We start from the raw sequence: 18,146 nt of genomic DNA on the forward strand, positions 1-18,146 counted from the left end.
TTCATATGAACCCCGCCATCAAATTCATTAAGTGAGAGCAGAAATAACATGCATCTTTAAATGTGTCGAATTATAAAGACTTCTCCTTGCGTAGATGAATATGTTAATTTATGAATACTGTTCTATGAACTTTGAACATCAGATGGCTTTAAGTAAAGATTTCAATGTTAAACATGGTCTTGTGGCCATGTTTATTTGAACTATGCAGTCTTTGTTTATGAGAGAGAAGTTGTGACCTTGTTCTTCCATTTAAAGTATTACAGCTACAATATTAAATTTTCTTTTGGTCACTGTACCCTAGGGTTGATATTTTTTTATAAAGCGTTTGTAAGCAAGACATGGAAGCAGTGAGCAAAATGAAACATACATAAATTAACTGTTCCAGTGCAGCATTTGCACAGAATTGGCACAATAGAAGCCTATTAGCAAGAACTTCAATAACATTGAAAATGGCCCTATTATCAGGATGTTTCTGTTAGCCAAAGTTGCATTGTATTGCCTCTCCTGTGGACAGGACACCATCTGTTCCCGGAAAATGTCTCATTCATCTAGGCTGTTCCTAATAGGAGACTCCTATTAAGTGATTTCAGCTGCCCTTCCATTTAATTCTCAGAACAACAGCTGGATTCTAAAATGTATTGAGGTAAAGCAGTTAAGAGGATTCTGCAGTTCACTCTATGCCTTCACAAAACTTAATATGTTCATTTTTTTTTCCAAGAGAGATTTTTCTTGGGGAATCAATGCTGAGATGGGTAGATATTGCTGCTTTGACATCTGTGTTCCCCTTCATAGGCATAAATAATGAAACATCTTCATAAAAATTAGATCCAAAGGGCAAAAAGTGTGAGAGATTCTTCTGTAGGCATAACTTGTCTCCTGAGTTTACAAGAATGCAGCAATCAAGAGCCCAACAATTAATTGGTTTAATAAGTGATTACTTTAAAAAAAAAAACAGTCTTTGTTGTCAGTAATACTGAAACTATTGTCTTTCTTTCTCCAGATCCATGACTCCAGCCCAAGCAGACCTGGAATTTCTTGAGAATGCAAAAAAGCTGTCAATGTATGGAGTTGATCTTCACCAAGCTAAGGTAAGAATTAACATTTATTTCTGTAGTATTCTGTTTTCTTTCTAGTGGGTGTCAGTTGGGCCATAATATTCCTGCTAAAAGATTTAGGCAGGCAGCCAGCTAGTTGTCATTTATGGAAATGCAAATGAACGATAGATACTGCATGTGTGCGTTATTGCAAACATTGTAGAAGAAGCAATTCCTCCAGCTTTGCTTGTTATTTATACACTATAGGATGCTCATTACAAACGTATTGAAGTAGACAGGTCTTTGGTTTGAAGAACCTACTATGATGTTATGATCCTGCAAAGTAAGGTATTTGCAGAAGTCAGAGGCATGCAATATAGACTGTAAGAGATCAGAGAGCATTTTGAGAAAAGGAGGAGAATGTAGGGAACGATATGAAGAAAAAATGTCGGCCTTGGGCACATGGAAAGCTGGGGGTTGTTCTGACCATGAGGGATGGAGACTAATTCAAGTGGGATTCAGGAAAACAAACAAAAGTAGTGTTTTAGAGGACAAATATTGTGTGATGCTAAATTGTTGAAGCTTATAACTCCAACACAGTTATATTTTTGAATCTTTGTTTGCTTTCTTAGGATTTGGAGGGAGTAGACATCACTCTAGGAGTCTGTTCTAGTGGCCTTCATGTCTACAAAGATAAACTGAGAATCAACCGCTTCCCTTGGCCCAAAGTTCTGAAGATTTCCTACAAACGCAGCAGCTTTTTTATTAAGATTCGGCCAGGGGAGGTATAGCCCAAGCTTTTTTTTTTTTTTTTTTTTCTTTCTTCCACTTGTTACGTATAAGAACATATTTGAATTAGCATCCATCCTCCTTAGTTTTAGTTTTACCAAAAGAATAGAGAAGTATTGTGAGTAAAGCTAGTTCTGTTCCTCAGTGTATGATAGAACAATTGTGGTTTTCATTTTAACTAGTATTTCTTATTTACTTCTTCAGCTTTGTTATAGCTTGTTTGTACTGTAAAGCCAGTGGACCTGTTTAAGGCTATAAAATATTATTTGAATTTTAAATTGTATGGTATGTAGTGCCACCTACTTGCAGAGTATGGTACGCTGAAGTTAACGTTTTCTAATCGGCACAGTTTGCCCAAACAAGCCAAGTACATGTTGGCTGGGGAATGGTTTTCCTATCTCATGATGATTTTCATGGTTTAAAAAACAAATGCTTTCCCAGTCAGCACCAGGATAAAGCAAAGATCTGTTGAATATTGTTCACAGAAAAAGGCATGTCTCTTTCACAGACTCCAAAAATAGCTACTAGGCCAGTGTTTGGGGCTTTTGCCACCTGGGCTGCAGGAGAACTGAGGTTCAGGTCTGGTCTGAATCAGACAGCACATATACTTGAAGCTGAATTTCTAGTATATAGCATGTGAATATCCTAACTGCTGAGTTATTGGCTATTTGAGAATGGGGTGGAAAGTAGGGGGAAGGAATATTCTCCTTCTCCCCCTGACTTTTTTCCATCTTGGGAAATCTTTTTTTTGATGGAACAGTATTTTGTTGCAAAATTCCCAGTTAGCTCAGTGCTTTTCAGATCCTTGATGGATGTGTAAATTAGATTCTCATATGTTTTTATAATCCAAATAAAGTGAGACATTTTGATCTTTCTGATGTTATTTTGAAATGTAACTGCAAAGTGGCAAGGAATGGACTAAGTTTTTATCATCACAAAAAGCAAGTTAGATGTGCATTTCACCAGCCCTCAGATGACCACTGACCTTCAGAATATTGTACTGTTATAGACTAAAATAAGTAGGTGGCAATATTTTTTATGCTGGGCCAAGTTGTGCTCTTCTATGTGTATGGGTGTGTGCGCAGATCTCTTTCCTGAATAGAAATAGGAACATAGGTCTCTGCAGTGGAGTTTCCCTTTCTTCCCTCCCTTATTCCTACCTCTCATCAATACAGCATAGACAGAAAAGGAACAAGTCCATGATGGACAAAATCCCCTAGACATGATGATAGCCATCATAAGCTATGCATCATCTCTTTAGCCTTCTCTTATGAAAATCCCTCTTTAGAAGCGATCCTGGAGCTTTAATGCATAGGATGGGGGTAGTGTCACAGCTGCTGCAGAAGTCAACTCCATATAGATGGGTTTGTTCCCTTTTTGCAGGTCTTTTTTCATCGTAGGCCCCCAGAAGTTGTTAATATAATTCCACATTTGGGATTAGAAGGATTTTATCCCCAGTTCCAAAAATGGTACTTTCTTCCATACCAGATATGCGTGCTAGGATGTGTCATTTTGGTCATTGGGGATAAAATGTATCTGATTTCTAATGATACAACTGCAGGGGTGAACTCAATACTGAGATCTTGTCCCTGATGCTAGGCTCCTCATCTCCAGCAACTTGAAAGGCACACCATGCAGCCCAGACTGGGAAAATCAGTTTCCCCATGCTGGCCTAGAATTCTGCTTTAAGTTCCAGAGAAGCTGTGAACCCAACACTGGGGAGAGGTTCCTAAGTGTGGAGTTCATGTGTCGCAGGAGCTTAAAAGCAGGTGTGCAGCGCAGCTGCATGTGCTGCCCTTTGAGCATGCTGATGGCTCCCTGCAGCCTGCCGTATTCAAAGGATGCATCTGCAGCTGGGCTGCACATGCCACTCCTGAATGCCAGCATGGCACCTGTTCAAAATATAGCGCAATACAAGCCAACCCCCTGGAACACTTTTGTGGCTGGTTTAGCATTTTATGGTGTCTTAAATAGCTTATATGTGTGGCCTGTTGCAATCTATTGTGTAATTAATGCATTAATTGTATGATAAATATAACATCCACCAAAAAAAGCCTTAAGATATTTACTGGGTTTGTGGATGGTTCCTGCCTGGGTGGTTTTATCTGGGTATGTTCCACAGGTTCTATGCAGGTGATCTTCTCTATATATTACCTATTGCTATAATTAAATATTCTGTTTTACTGTTTTCCATAGCAGGAACAATATGAAAGTACTATTGGGTTTAAACTGCCTAGTTATCGGGCAGCTAAGAAGCTGTGGAAAGTCTGTGTTGAACATCACACGTTTTTCAGGTATTCTTTTCTTAACCTGTATATCTCCTTTTCATCAAACATGAGATCTTCTCTAAAGCAATACTGATTTTAAGTTTCTGCATCTGTAATTCCTTTGCAAGTGAATGCTGTGTGTGTCTTTCCTTCAGAGCACTTTAAGAAGATCAAGTGTTACACAAGAATGTGAAGTGTGTTTGGAGAGAGAATGGGACTTTCATCTGGATTGCTAGAATAAATCATACTAGTAAATTAATAATTAACCACTGAGATAACTTAGGGAATCTGTCAAGATGCAGTGATCTGAAATAGGACAGTAAAAGCATAACGTCTTTACTCAATTACCATAAAAAATGGGACCTGAAGGACAGCCTACCAAATTCTTAACTGGCATATTGATTATGAATTTTATTGGGTATTTTTCCACATATTGTTTAATTCCTGTCCCTACACATGGTTTCGTTCAAATAAGAGATTCTTCAGTAAAATAGAGACTAAAGTTGGGGGAAAAAAACCTGGAGGAGTATAGGTCAATGCTTGTATTGGACACAGCAATTCTTACAGCATCATTTTGAATGATTTATATTGGTTTGTGACCTTATGAATTGACACTTTCAATGGGGATTGACATAACTGAGGAGAGAAAATGAATAAAAGGAAATTAAATTAATAATAGCACTAACCTTAATTGAAGACTTCATATTGAAACAGTCTTAAGCATAGTGGTGCTATTGATTTTTATATTATGTTAATAGACCATATAGAAAGGTGTGTTGTTCAGCTCCCCAGATTTCTTTTTACTTCCGCTTTATGTATTACAAATTCCTTGGCTTTGAAGAGACAAGATTAATGTATGTGTATGTCTTTTCAGGCTAAATTCTACTGAAGCCATTCCCAAGAGCAGGTTCCTGGCGCTGGGATCTAAATTCCGTTACAGTGGACGAACACAGGCCCAGACAAGACAGGCTAGCGCCTTGATTGATAGACCCGCACCACAGTTTGAACGAACAGCAAGCAAGCGGGCATCCAGAAGCCTTGATGGAGGTTAGTGACTAATATTTCTCCCCTTGTCACATTGCCATGAATGAAATCAATCTAGTGGGTTTCAGTAGAAAATCACTCTGTAGGGTAAGAATTTGTTCCCATTTTGTCTAAGGAAGAGAAGCTGATCTGAAGAATCTAAAACTGAGATATACTATGAAAAACATTTCAGGAACTTTATAGTAAGGCACAGTGCATTTGCCTAATTTGGGCAGTCCTGATTCAAAATTCACAGGTTAATAGAAATTTTGTTTTCATTTGTTTTTGTTAAGTTTACAAAACTTAAACTAATTAATGTATTTGGCACCACTTGGAACTTACAAATAAGAGACATTAAAAAGAATCTTGTCAGTTCAAATTGCTGTTCAACACTGGTGCTGTTCCTAAAATTCGAGGGAAGGTATTTAAACAATCATTATGAAAATGTATTGTAATATGCTGTAGCAGCACCCTTTTTCCCCATCATTTTGTGTGTTGAATTTTGAAAGAATGTGGCTATGAGAATACCCAAAGATGCAAAAACTTCCTCAAAAAACTGTTTCAGCTTGTCCCATTGCCACCCAAAGCCAAAAGGAAAACAACACATTTAGCCTCCTATGTAGCCTATACAAACCACTAGGACAAATCTTGCCTTGTGTTCCTTGTCTACATCTGGCATTCCAGTGCTGGTAATTGATTTTGTGCTCCTACTAAGTTTTGACACTTCTTCAGTAGCAGATGGAGTGACAATTCATTTGAAGTCTGTGGGCACTTGCTGTAGTGGAAATCAAGTTAGACTTGAATGTCAGACCTTGAAAAATTTAGAACAGCTAATACATCACTTCTGTCCAATTGAAGTCTTCAGCCTTTTCCTATGCACCATGTAGGTAGCTTGTTAACATATGCACAATTTCTTCAGCTAAACGTACGACCCAAAAAATTGAATTCAGACCTGTAGAGGAGGAGAAGCAGGAGGAGGTGGTGATGGTTGAGGTTCCAGAATCAAAACCCGTGGAACAATTCCAAGAAAAGCCAGGTATAGCTGTGGTGGCTATGACTCTCTGCAGTGCCTTTCCTATCCTTTCCCTACTGAGATGCCTTTACATGCTTCTTTCTTGACAGCCCTGAAACATTTTGTGAACTCTTGCAGCTTCCTTTTTTTCATTTCTTTGCAAGATGATTTTTTTTACAGCTAGCCGGCAGACAGGCTAGGATAGTTATATGGCCTTAAGTGTTGAGAGGTGTTGCAGTAGAATTGTCTAATTATACTTCGTTAGACAGAAATTTTACTTTGAGGGGAAGATCAATGTAATTGTTTCAAATATTTTTCTTTACATGCGTGTAGTTTTATAAATACCATCTTTTTAGCTTGTTTTCACAGTGAAGTGAAGTTTAGATGGTTATAAATTTGTGCATCTTGTAGTACTAATATGTGTGTTTGCATCAGTGTTGTCAAATATTTGGCCTGTTTACTTTCATTAACAGGTAACTATCTTTGTAAGGAATACTTCTGGCTTGTGCTAGCTGGAAAGAGTTATGTGCCAATATCTCTGTTTGACTAGTGCCATCCTGCTCTCCCATCCCAATTTACTTTAACACCCTAATATTGCAGCCCTCACTTTTCTGATCAAAATTATATCAAATTGATTTATCAATACCTTTTCTAAACTGGAGAGCATGATACAGGCCAGATTTCCTCACCCGCTTCAACATGTTCTTTGTACCCAGCATTGCAAGCTCCTGAAGAATGGAACACTGATATAAATCACAAAGCATTGCAGATGACTGGCAGCTAAGACACCAGAACAACTATCGGTGCACAAGTCTGACTTCAGGGTTGTTGGTTGTAGCTGTGTTGGTCTAAGGACATAAGCAGACAAGGTTCTTTGGGTAGACTTTGGTACCTTAGGCCTCTGAGCTGGCCCTATCCTAGGTTAAAGCAGTAATTCTTGGTTCTTTCACCCTGTTCAATGTACTTTTTTGCCCAAGTCCTCTCATGAGGCTCTTTTTCACCTTTTTGTTACCACTGAAATTCTGTGTAATGATACAGCATGCTGCTAGGACTGGTGTTAGGACTACTATGGTATGTAAACACAATACAGAACTATATCAAAAGTATGACATATAGCAGCTTAGGAGAGGCAATTGTAGTGTTGGCTGTTTTCAGATGTAGCCATTGATGTCCTTCATTTTGTCATTTAGTGACTAATGAATTTCACTGCAGTCTTCCAGGTGGTACATTAATGTATGCAAAACTTTTTGTAGCCAAACATGCATTTGAAATTTTTGAGATGAAGCCCATTGCAGAGGAAGAGGAGGAAGAGAGATTGGAGGTGCTTAAATTTCCTTTTTCAGAAGTAAAAATAATGGAACCATTCCAGAAGCAGCCAGGTACAGCTGTGGTGGTTTCTTATACTAGTGTGGCTAACATTGTGTGCTGTGGTACTCAACATATTGGCACAGCTTTTGTTTGCATATAAGCAGTACTGTGAACTTCTGAAGCTCCATAGAAAATTGCTTGCATTTTTGCAGTGGTATTAACTCCATTTAAATCAGAGTAAACTTCACAAGTACCCTAGATTCTGTTTTGCCATATCAAGCACAGCTAGCGATTAGACCACTTTAATGAGGTGAAGATCCTCTATAAAAATAGGCAAAATATCTGACAGCAATGATTTAGCAGTTCTCTTTGTTACATGTACCGTCAGAACTAATAGCAGCCTTTACCAGGGTAGCACCTTCTTAACATGCTCCACTGTTGTCCATTTTCATAACAGTAATTCCCAGGAAGCGTAATAGGAAGGTACATGTTTTCAAGTTACGCTTTTAAGCCAGTGGCATTTGTCATGCAGTACGGTTTGTGGGGGTAGATAGTGGCCTCTCTTTTTCCATCACACAATATTTGTTCATTGCAGATCCTGCTTCTTCTAAAGTCATATATTCCTTCCAAGACACTCCACTGCTTTAGATGAGACCAGTGGAGTTGTGGTGACTTATTGATCATAACAGAAGTTGGGAGGCTAACATCTTGCGGGGGAAAAGTAACTAAAATATCATGTTCTGGAATGTCAGAGAAAAGTACAAGCCCTATACTATGCCAGGGACTAGTAACATTTTTTGGCAGGGGCCAGAGTAACCCAGCTTGGGTCTGAGGCGGGCAAGGATTAGGACCTGGCCATCTCAGGTACTTCTCTCTGTTGCCCAGCTGCAAAAGCTCCCCCTCCAGCAAATGCCGCCCAAGCCTTGGCTCCATAGGTCAGATCCTAAGGCTCTGTGGGCCGGATGCAACCCATGGACTGTAGTTTGCCAGTCCCTGTACTGTATTATATAATGTTCCAATATTCCTGTTACAGCATGGCAAGCATAACTTCAGTCTTGTACTTGCAGTCTGCTTAGCTCTGTGTCCCAGACAGATGGTCCAAGGTTAGCTGTGTTATCAGAGCTGCTCCTTCCCTTTTGTAAGGAAAACATCTCTCTTCTTCCATGAGCCAGTCTTTCTTTCCAAAGTAGCCATTTCCTCAGCTCTTTTGGTAATCCAGTACACATGGTTCTGTGGTCCACAGTAGTAGTGTCATACATCTCAAATTTCACTTGCATGGTATTGGCCAAGCATAATGTTTCTTCACACGTTTCTTGTTGCATGGACTATGAGCATATTACCTCTCAGACACTTAAGTACACACAATTAATGGTACATGTCACTGAACTGTTTTCTGTAGCTAACCACTGAAATAATTTGAGCACTGCTTCATCATCCTTGATGGATCTACACATGCATATTAAGGTGAAGCATTAAACTCTGGTGCATATTGTGCCAGAGTTTATTGCTCCTGGGTGCCACATTTGCACGTGCACATAGGACCACAGCACATTGAGCCAGGCCAGAGCAGCTGCAGCTGGCAGGGGGGTCAGCCTGCCATCCTGGGGCTGCTCCGACTTGGCTCAGTGTACTGCGGAGGGGTTGGCTGTGGCATGAGGGTGCTTCAGTCCAGGGCTACATGGCAGGCAGCTCCTGCACTGAAGCAAACCTTGTGCCCCAGCCATCTGGGTCAGTGTCTACACGTGCGTTGCTGCACATGAAAAAACCCTGCAGCAGGGTTTATTAGTTTTCTGTGCCCTAATAGAGCTGCACATGTGGACACCGAGAGATTTAATTTGGAGCTAATTGGGCAACTTCGCAGTAAATGTCTTGTGTAGGCCCCATGTTTGTTTTGGATACAAAGGATTAATTTATCAATTTGAGGTACAGAAATCCATTTTAGATGGTGTAACCAATAAAGTCAAGTGATTAAAATAATCATTAATTTAGAAAGTAATCGGTCTCTATGCAACAGAATTAATCAGAACCTTTGATGTTCTCAAGCATCTTAACTTTATGGGCTGATTTTTAAATCCATAAAGAGACATGTTCTTGCAAGTTAACTCCTGGTACCCTTTTACCTTTATCATGAATTTTTTTGTGGTGGCATTTTAATGTATGCCTAACTTTTTTAGCTGCAAGTGTTCTTGAAAGTATTGAGATAAGCCTCATAGAAGAAGAAGAGAAGGAAGAGGAGAAAATTTTGATGAACAGAGATCTAGAACCAGAACCCAAATTTTTGGAAACAGTCCAGAAGGAGCCAGGTACAGCTGTGATGGCTTCTCCCACCTGTGTGGTTAACATCATTTTAAGTGTGAATTTGCTGTCTGTCATTTGCCATAGACAGATTCTCCAGCATTCGTTACCACTTTTGTGGCAACAGCACTAAAAGAGGTTGTGTGCTATGGATGCCAGAATAGTCAAGCTCAGTACAATGCAGTGCTTTTTTGAAGTATGGGAGAAACATTCTTAGAAAAATGACCTACCTTGAGAACTTAGGCAGGAGTCTGAAAATTTTGGTAAACCTTAGTAATTACGAGTTTGTGTTCTCGTGAATGTATGTTTAGCTCCTGATGAGGGAGCTTGTTTTGCACACTTCTTGGATTTTTGTTGTTATAGCATGTACTTGACCCCAGGGCAAATACTATGCTTCTGAACATTTTATTTTTTTTACATAAGAAAAAGCAATTAATACCTTTTGAGAGAGAGGCAAAATGTGGAATTTGGGAGGAGAGAAAAAATATGGAATCCGATTGTTAAATCTGAAAACTGTTCATGTCTTATGTGGTTGGATGGGCTGTTATAAAAATATAGCTGGGATAAGTTCTCAGTGCTTTTTTTCCTACCTAAAGAAGTAGGGGTGCACCGATAGATTTTTTTGGGCCAATATGGATGGCCGATTTTTAACGAGCCATATCGGTTGATGCTGATCTGATTGCTTCTATGCAGCTAGGCAGCATGGAGAGCAGCATCTGGCTGGTAAGTCTGTTGTGGGGGAAGGAGCAATGGTGGGCTGCTGCTGCAGGCTGGGGCTGGGAGCAGTGCCAGGCTCTTTTCAGCTATGTGGCTATGGGGGGGGGGGGGCGGTGACTGCAGCCACCACAAAATTTGCCATAGCCCCCCTCCCAGCACTGCCACCTCCCGCTTCAGGTGCAGCCCAGTTCAACCTCCCCACACTGGGAAGAGCCTGGCACTGCCACAGCCTGCAACAGCAGCCCGCCCTCACCCAGTGCAAAGATCTGGGGGCGCACACCCTCCATGCCCTCCTGGGGTGTGCTCAGTGGAGGGAGCTGCCACCCCCTTCCCCCAGACAAGACATTTGTGGCTCTTTCACACCCAGCCCCACTCCCTCCCTCACCGCTGGGGCCTTGATCTGCCACCCCTTCCCTCACAACAGTCTTACCAGCTGGACCCAACTGCTCTCCATGCTGCCAGGCTGAGCTCCTGGCTGCCTGCATGGTGCGCTATGGCTGCACACATGCATGCAGCATTTATTGGTGACATTATCAACCACATCAGCCAAAAAAGCCCATTGCCAATACTGTCAATTTTCTGTATATCGGTGCCGATCTGATACGGGATTAATGTATCGGTGCACCTCTATAAAGAAGTGCTTGATCTTTTCCATACATATGAGCTCATATAAATCTGAATTTATTCCAAATAGTGGAAATACATTTAATGGAATAGCCTTAAATATCACTGTTTTGGAAAAATGAACTAATTTATTGCAGAGATGGACATAGTTCAGTGAACTGATATCGCGTTGGGTTTGACACAAAGGGTCACTTTGTCCATCGTCTCTGTCAGGAATTGTAGAAACTTGGAATCTTCTCTGATATGAAAAATTGTGTAACGTGTATGGGATTCCTTGCTTAGCTGATGCTTTTATTGGAAATTTATCCTTGTTTGAAAGGTGCTTTCCAGGAATGTTTTGTTTCTGCAACCTCCATTAGTCTGGAAAGGATAAGTATTTTTTCTTAACAGTGCATCTTGCTGTGCCAGGGGGAATCCATCTCAGACACAAAGTGGAAGTTTGCTTTGAAAGCCACCTGGAAGCTATTGCTTGCCCATAAGTGTTTTGGGGAAATATCTGTTTGTTTTGAATTGGTAAAAAAACAAAATGCACAAATCTACAGAAGAGTCCTCCCCCAAAATTTCTGTGGTCAAGAAACCCCAAGGTTCTACTTGGGGATATCCCAGTGAAGTTAATGAAGGCTAATAGTTACAAATGCATTTGTATATGAATAACTTCATAGTGATGAACTTTGTACTGATGTTTGAAAGATCCAGAGCCTGACTGCGCGGTGTTACACATAGATTAGTGTTTTTGGTATGGCTTCTTTACAGAGTGCGAGCTTACTTTTTGCTTTCTGTAACACCTATTAAAAATAGGGAAAATAACTTCACTTTTCCTGCACTAAATGCACAAGCTGCTTTGCTTAATTTTTTTTTTTTTTGAACTACACTGCTGTAATTTGGGAAGACTTTCATGGGGGTTTGGGAGACATATTCTGAACCTTGTCACAACTGTCTCTTTCTTCCCCACTTCAGCAGCAGCAGTGATTACACCTGACCGAAGCCCACGACCCACTTCTGCACCAGCTATTGCTCAGAGCCATGTAGCTGAACCAACCCCACCAGCTGCATCTGCCTTCAAGGAAATGGAGGTTGTTTCTAAAAAAGAGAAGGAAGCTGCAAAAACTGAAGTCAAACATGAAGAAATGCCATCTGACAAGGACAAGATGGAGCCAGCTGAAGTGACCAAGGTATGTTAATACCAGATGTTAGCCATCTTGCACTTTTTGAGATGACCATTGGTGTCTTTTGTTGCTTCTAGAACTAGGCCATCCAAATGCTTCCCGTCTCCACTCCTGGGGACTGGGCAGGTGAGGCTGGGTGGTGGAGGATGCTGCAGATATGTCAGGGGAAATTCTGGGCTGCCTAATGCTGTAAGAGTGAGTCTGTGCTGCTCATGCCATACATGCTACAGAGAAGATCCAAACTGCCTGGGCTGTGTATACAGTGCGGGAAAGTGCTGGGAGGTGTCTGCGGTCCATGCCGGGGGGTGGGGAAGTTTAGTGGTCTATGGCTCGTGCAGTGTGCAGCCTGGGGATCTATGACCTGCTTGGTATGTGGCCTCCCCCCCAACTTTCCAGAAATTGGATATCCCTGATGCAAAATATTGTCTCCCAAATGGTCTCAAAGTGGTTATGCTACATTTTGAAGGGAATGAACAGAATGTGTCCCTTTTAGGCAATGAACTCAGAATGGGATCCCTATTAGCCCGTTAGCTCTGGTTCTAGGAGTAATATCTTCCTTGAATTTCAAGATGTCCCAAAAATGGTAGAACATGTACTACAAAAACATTTCGTAACACTTTCTAGAGAAGTAGGATGAGCTCCAGGACAAATTGTTATCTGATGTTCACCACAAAAAACTCATTTTACTGAGAACTTAGTTGTATAGTTGGAATAATATTTGTGGATGTTAAATTTAGGGATTATTTGTCACTAAACTATATCAGCTATATGTTGGTGTGACTATAGGAACAGTTCTTCTGAAGTACATGATTTACACTAATACGAGAGCAGAATCTGTCCCAGTCTGCCAGTGTTTGTATTGTAAAGTGTTGTTTTAATTGATTTGTTTCCCTTGGAGAACTGGTAATGCATTCGTGCTAAGCTTGCATATGGACTAAACTGTTCAAAACTGTTCCGACTTTGGGTTTAACATGAAAATGGGACTTAAAAATATTTGGGAAAAGTGTAAATACCTGAGAGTATTCTGTATAAATTTTCTGTGCTTAAAAAAAAAAAATTAAGGGATGATCATGTATGAAGAGTTACTGTTCTTTTTACAATATTTTGAATATTTTAAAATTTTATTTTGGATGAGGATTTGTATATGAAGTGGTAGAGTGATTTGTTCATTCTTGATATATGTTAAGTTTGCTTTCAGTCACTCCAAATATTCAAGCATTATTGAGTCATACTTTTTACATGATATTCCACTGTAAACAGAGGAGGTGTTGCATGGTGGAAGAATGGACCTGTCCTATGGAATATATTTGTATGAAATAAGCACAACAGGCAGAATGGAGAAAAACTGTCCAGTATGGTCCAGCATTATCCAAACAAGCCAAGAAGCCTTAATTTTCAATTTTTGAGAAATAACTGCCATGATGAAAAATGTTTCTTTTAGTTGGAAAAAATTGTGGGAATCTGGAGATTTAGGGCCAAATTCAGCACTCTATAGGCTCATTAAGACAATAAGACATGGTCTATTCTAGTACATTCCCTCACTTTTATGTTCCCTCTGACATTTGTTCATGTGTATAAAAGCACACAATATGAGGGAAACATCATTTAATTATCTAGTGCAGCAGTTCCCAAACTCTGACAGATTGCACACCACCAATTTAAAACCAGCAAATTTTTCAGTTCAACCTTAAGTACCACCAGCAAATTTTTGTCATATAAAGTAATTATAATAAATCTATTAATGCATACCACTGACAGGTCATTTGCTTACCACTGGTGGTACGCATACCACAGATTGGGAACCGCTGATGTAGTGCCTCTAGTTGACTAACATAAACCAACTTTGGTAATTCACACTTGAATTTAGGATAGCACTGACTATAAAATTGCCAGTTTGTGAACATCATTACAGAGCAGCCAAGAGCTCTAAGCAGCTTAAGCATACAGCAGGTATAACTATAAGCTTGCAGATAACTGAAATACTGCCTATCCAAAATTTTTAAAATGTCTTAGCCCCACAGAAGTGCTAAATAAAGAATAACTTCCATCCATCCAGTCCCTGATTGAATCAGGCACTGATTCTTTTTCCCTACAGTAGTTAACAGTATCAGCTTTGAAAGGTGCATAGTATAAAACCCTCTGCATTGCAGAAGCTGCCACAATTCAATCTATAGTTCAATTTTATATGGGTAACTCAAGTCACTCTATCCTTGTGCATGTCACCCTTTTTTGCCCGCTGGTGGCCAGTTGCTGAGGATTTTTCATTGCCTTAGTAGTCTGTCCCATTTAAGCATCCTTCCTTCATTGTGGGCAAGATTCCAACTTCAGCTGGACCATTGAGTTGGCCTTTCTAAATGTACTTCAGTGATAAAAACCAAGTGCAGGTGTTGAATAACTTGCTCTTTAGCTTGGCCGTTGGATATAAGCATGATACCACAAAGGCTATGATTTTCTATGCTGCCTAAAAGATTTGTATGGCCGGCTCCCATTAACTTCAAAAAACTTTTAAATTGACACTTTAAGCTCTGCAGCTATGAAGAACAAAAGGTTTCAAGTCATTCCGGTGCTGTCAAACCCTGTGTTGTTGGTAGAGCACTTGGGTAATGCTTATTATTAATATGTACATTCGCAGCTTTAAGTAGCACACATTTAGTTTCCGTCTTTAAAAGATTCTGGGTCCATTAATATGAACATGTTCCTTTTAACAATGAGATGTCATTATGGTATCTCATTTGTAGAAACTTGGAGGATCCTAACACAAGAATATTTTTAAAACAAGGTATCTGTCTTTGGTGGAAAAACCAAAGGCCCCCAGAGAACATTGAAACAAAGCATCAGTATAAAAAAATGCTTTTCAGTTTTAGAAAAGTGATCGTAAACTAACAGCCTGTGTTGGGGTCACTTGCATTGTCCCTTGCTAACACCATTCAGAAGACTGCATGTTGGTTACTGCATGTTCGCACAACATTTCAAAACCAGCTTAATTCAGCTGTGTTTTGAAACAAAGTTGTCTTCAAAAAATCTATTAACAAGAAATGTTTTTACCACTTTGTCTTAAATGTAGGTGGGGAAAGCGCACATCGAGGTCACAGTACCTACTACAAATGGTGACCAACTCCAGGTTTGTGCTGATAATTACCGGTTAGGTTATTCATATTTTTTCCTTTTTTTTTTTTTTTAAAGAAGCTTATATAAAATGAAGGTTCAACACAATTTAATGAACCAACATTTTTTGTTTTTATCACTGCGAAACAGCAGCCTGCAGAAAAAGAGGAAGAACTGATAAGAATGAGGAAGGTTAGCCATTTTATGCTTTCATCAAGCAGACTTGCTATATCATTCATGCATATTTAACATGTTTAAAAAGACAGTGGTCCAATTTCTTCTTGTGCTTTGATATTTTTTTATTCCAAAGATATCTGATACTATTTGATTTCAAAATTATTCAGATGTTTTTCCCAATGCCAAACAAAGACATTTAAAGCTCTGTAAGTTGAAGAATTTATTAAAAACAAAGAGAAGTCATGCTATTATAACTGTTATTTCACTTTTATGTATAAAACAAATCTAGTAACTGGCCAAAGACAATGTTAAAGTGTGCACCCTGGGAAATGCAGCAAGTTAAGAATGCATATTTTTGTAATTTGGTGGACAGGGGAACTATGTAAAAAGTTAAAGGTCAAGCCAATCTATTATTGTGTGCATTTTAATAAAATGCTTTTTTAAAGGCTTTGAAGCCCTAGAAAAAATAGACCTGCCACATCATTTTATATACTGTAGTATTATGAGGCACACTTCATTGTCAGGAAGATGAATAATCATTGGAAATCTTCCGAAGGAAAATGTTGGAATGTTTCTTTGCAGGGAGCAAAATGACTTTGTGGTAGCAATGCAAATAAGCCAATGAAACTCTGGGAACTGTCTCTTTAAATGAAACTCATCTCATCCTTCCACTGTTCATGAATGAGGTCCTCCATTTCTTGGTGGTGACTTATATCACGTTTTTGTGGTTCCATGGCACATCTCATACTGGCACAATGCTGCGCTCCAAATGTTTATTTAACTTTTTAATTTGCCAATTTGCGAATCCCGCAAGAACAGCGTTTTAATTTTTTGTGCTTTTCTTTTTTTTTTTTTGTTTCCCCCTTTCTTTCGTTTTCACAGAAAAGATCAAAGAAACTAGATGGTGAAAATATTTATATCAGGCATAGCAATTTAATGTTGGAGGTTTGTATGAACTTGAAGCTTATTTCAGTTGCATTTGCCTGGATCTTCTGCATTCTTTGGTGAAACTCTTAATTCCTCCTCTGCTGCTGTATTTGTTTTTGCATGCTGTTGCATGAAGACCTCTTTAAACTATGCTTTTGCATGTCAACCTGCCAATGTGCAGCCATTTTTCCTTCTAGCTATTTTGGTTTTCATTCTGTCATGCTTACCAAGAAATATATGATTGGGATAGTTCTGTGCTAAATCTGTTTCTAGATGTCCAATAGTTGTTCCCTTGAGTCCACAAGTCTGCATCTCTGTGTAAGCACTCAAATGCTTGAACCATGCAGGACTCAAGGGCAGTTTTTTCATAATTGGCTTGACTGGAATAGTGGCAGAGAAGGAAATTGAAACAAGGATGAAGCATAACTGAGAACATGAGAATGAGCTTGACAGAAGAGCTACAAGTTGTGTACTGTTGAGAAGTCCTCTGCAAATTTAATGCCACTGTAACCTCTGTGAGCAGAGACTCTGTGATCTGCTCAAAGCATAGTGATATTAGATGAGTCCTTTATCTGGTCTGTCTAGGGAACTGCTAAGTGTAACCGCTGTCATATTAGCTATAACTTTCCCTAAGCACTTCCTTACTTCAGCAAACCTTGAGGAACATGCAGTTCTCTTTCCTGTGAACAACCCAGTGATCAGCAGCAAGTCCTCTCACAGCTGATGGGACTACCACCTCTAGCAAAGTATGCCCTTGAGTGGAGTGCAGGATCCTGTTGCTTAGCTATTTGTTGCTATGAATTCTAGAGGTAAAGGTTGCACAGAGACGGGGTCTCAGGCTGGAACGTGCCAATCATATATTTATTCATTTTGTTGTGGAAGATGTTTGTAGCTTCTGATACTGATTCTGTTCCTGTGTCATGTATTTCTATCAAGAATTACAGCAGCAGCAGGGGCTTCTTCAGCATTTTCGTTTGAAAATGAAATGTACTAACAACCTTTTTTTCAATCCTAATATAATGCTTTGCAGCTTTTTTGTTTTTGACTGCTACAATTTTAAGCTTTTGAACATCAGTAAAACGATCTGTAACCTGTCAACAGGAGACCGTCAGAATGCTGTGAGGCTGTCTCCAGTCAGTTTGTTCAGGGCTCTCTTAAACAGATTGCTTTTACTTATTAGAGCACACCTCTTTCTCAAATGGCTTCTTCTCCTGTTAATTTCATTCTTGGCTCTTACACACGCTGCATTATTCTCAGTGCATTTTTTCTCCTCTCAGCCTCCTCAACCTATCCTCATCTTTTCCTGCCCTCAAAACAGTTCTGTTACAGGTGTTCACCAGCCCTCAGCTTAGAAAGGGCTAACCAGGGAGGGCTTGCCGCCTGCTTTATTTCTTCCTTTTCACTCAACATATTTGGCAGATCAGATGAATTCCAGCACATCAGCTAAATGAGCACAGGAGGATGTTTTAGAATTTGTCATATTTTATGGAAACCAGGTTTGGATCTTGAATGTCTGATTCATAAAGTTCTACAGAGCTGGAACAGGAAAAGTATGACATTTCAGAGAGGTTTATTCTTTAAGAGGCTTACAAGAGCAAACCAGACTTTTTCAGGATAAATCTTGCTAACTTTAGCTTCTACTTTAACGCTATCCTGCAGCCAGAATAAAGTGTATGCCTGAAATTGGTAGGCTAGACAAGGA

At 39.6% G+C, this 18,146-nt stretch overlaps 1 protein-coding gene across 20 annotated transcripts in view; it reads left to right on the forward strand.

The window, feature by feature from the left end:
• Positions 1–18,146, forward strand: part of EPB41 (erythrocyte membrane protein band 4.1) — a 150,290-nt gene that overhangs the window by 97,025 nt on the left and 35,119 nt on the right. For 5 of the 20 annotated variants that reach the window (XM_090058833.1, XM_090058821.1, XM_090058831.1 and 2 more), the window contains exons 8-16: positions 1,001–1,088; positions 1,667–1,819; positions 4,020–4,117; positions 4,965–5,137; positions 6,033–6,149; positions 12,027–12,241; positions 15,300–15,356; positions 15,491–15,532; positions 16,400–16,462. In XM_090058833.1, coding sequence (XP_089914959.1) covers positions 1,001–1,088; positions 1,667–1,819; positions 4,020–4,117; positions 4,965–5,137; positions 6,033–6,149; positions 12,027–12,241; positions 15,300–15,356; positions 15,491–15,532; positions 16,400–16,462 — 1,006 coding nt within the window. The remainder of the gene's footprint in view (positions 1–1,000; positions 1,089–1,666; positions 1,820–4,019; positions 4,118–4,964; positions 5,138–6,032; positions 6,150–12,026; positions 12,242–15,299; positions 15,357–15,490; positions 15,533–16,399; positions 16,463–18,146) is intronic. The other 15 variants (XM_090058827.1, XM_090058835.1, XM_090058826.1 and 12 more) reach the window with 10 other exon arrangements.

Source organism: Crocodylus siamensis, chromosome 7, assembly GCF_052110815.1.
Source record: "Crocodylus siamensis isolate JL-2025a chromosome 7, ASM5211081v1, whole genome shotgun sequence".
NCBI classification, from domain to species: Eukaryota; Metazoa; Chordata; order Crocodylia; family Crocodylidae; genus Crocodylus; species Crocodylus siamensis.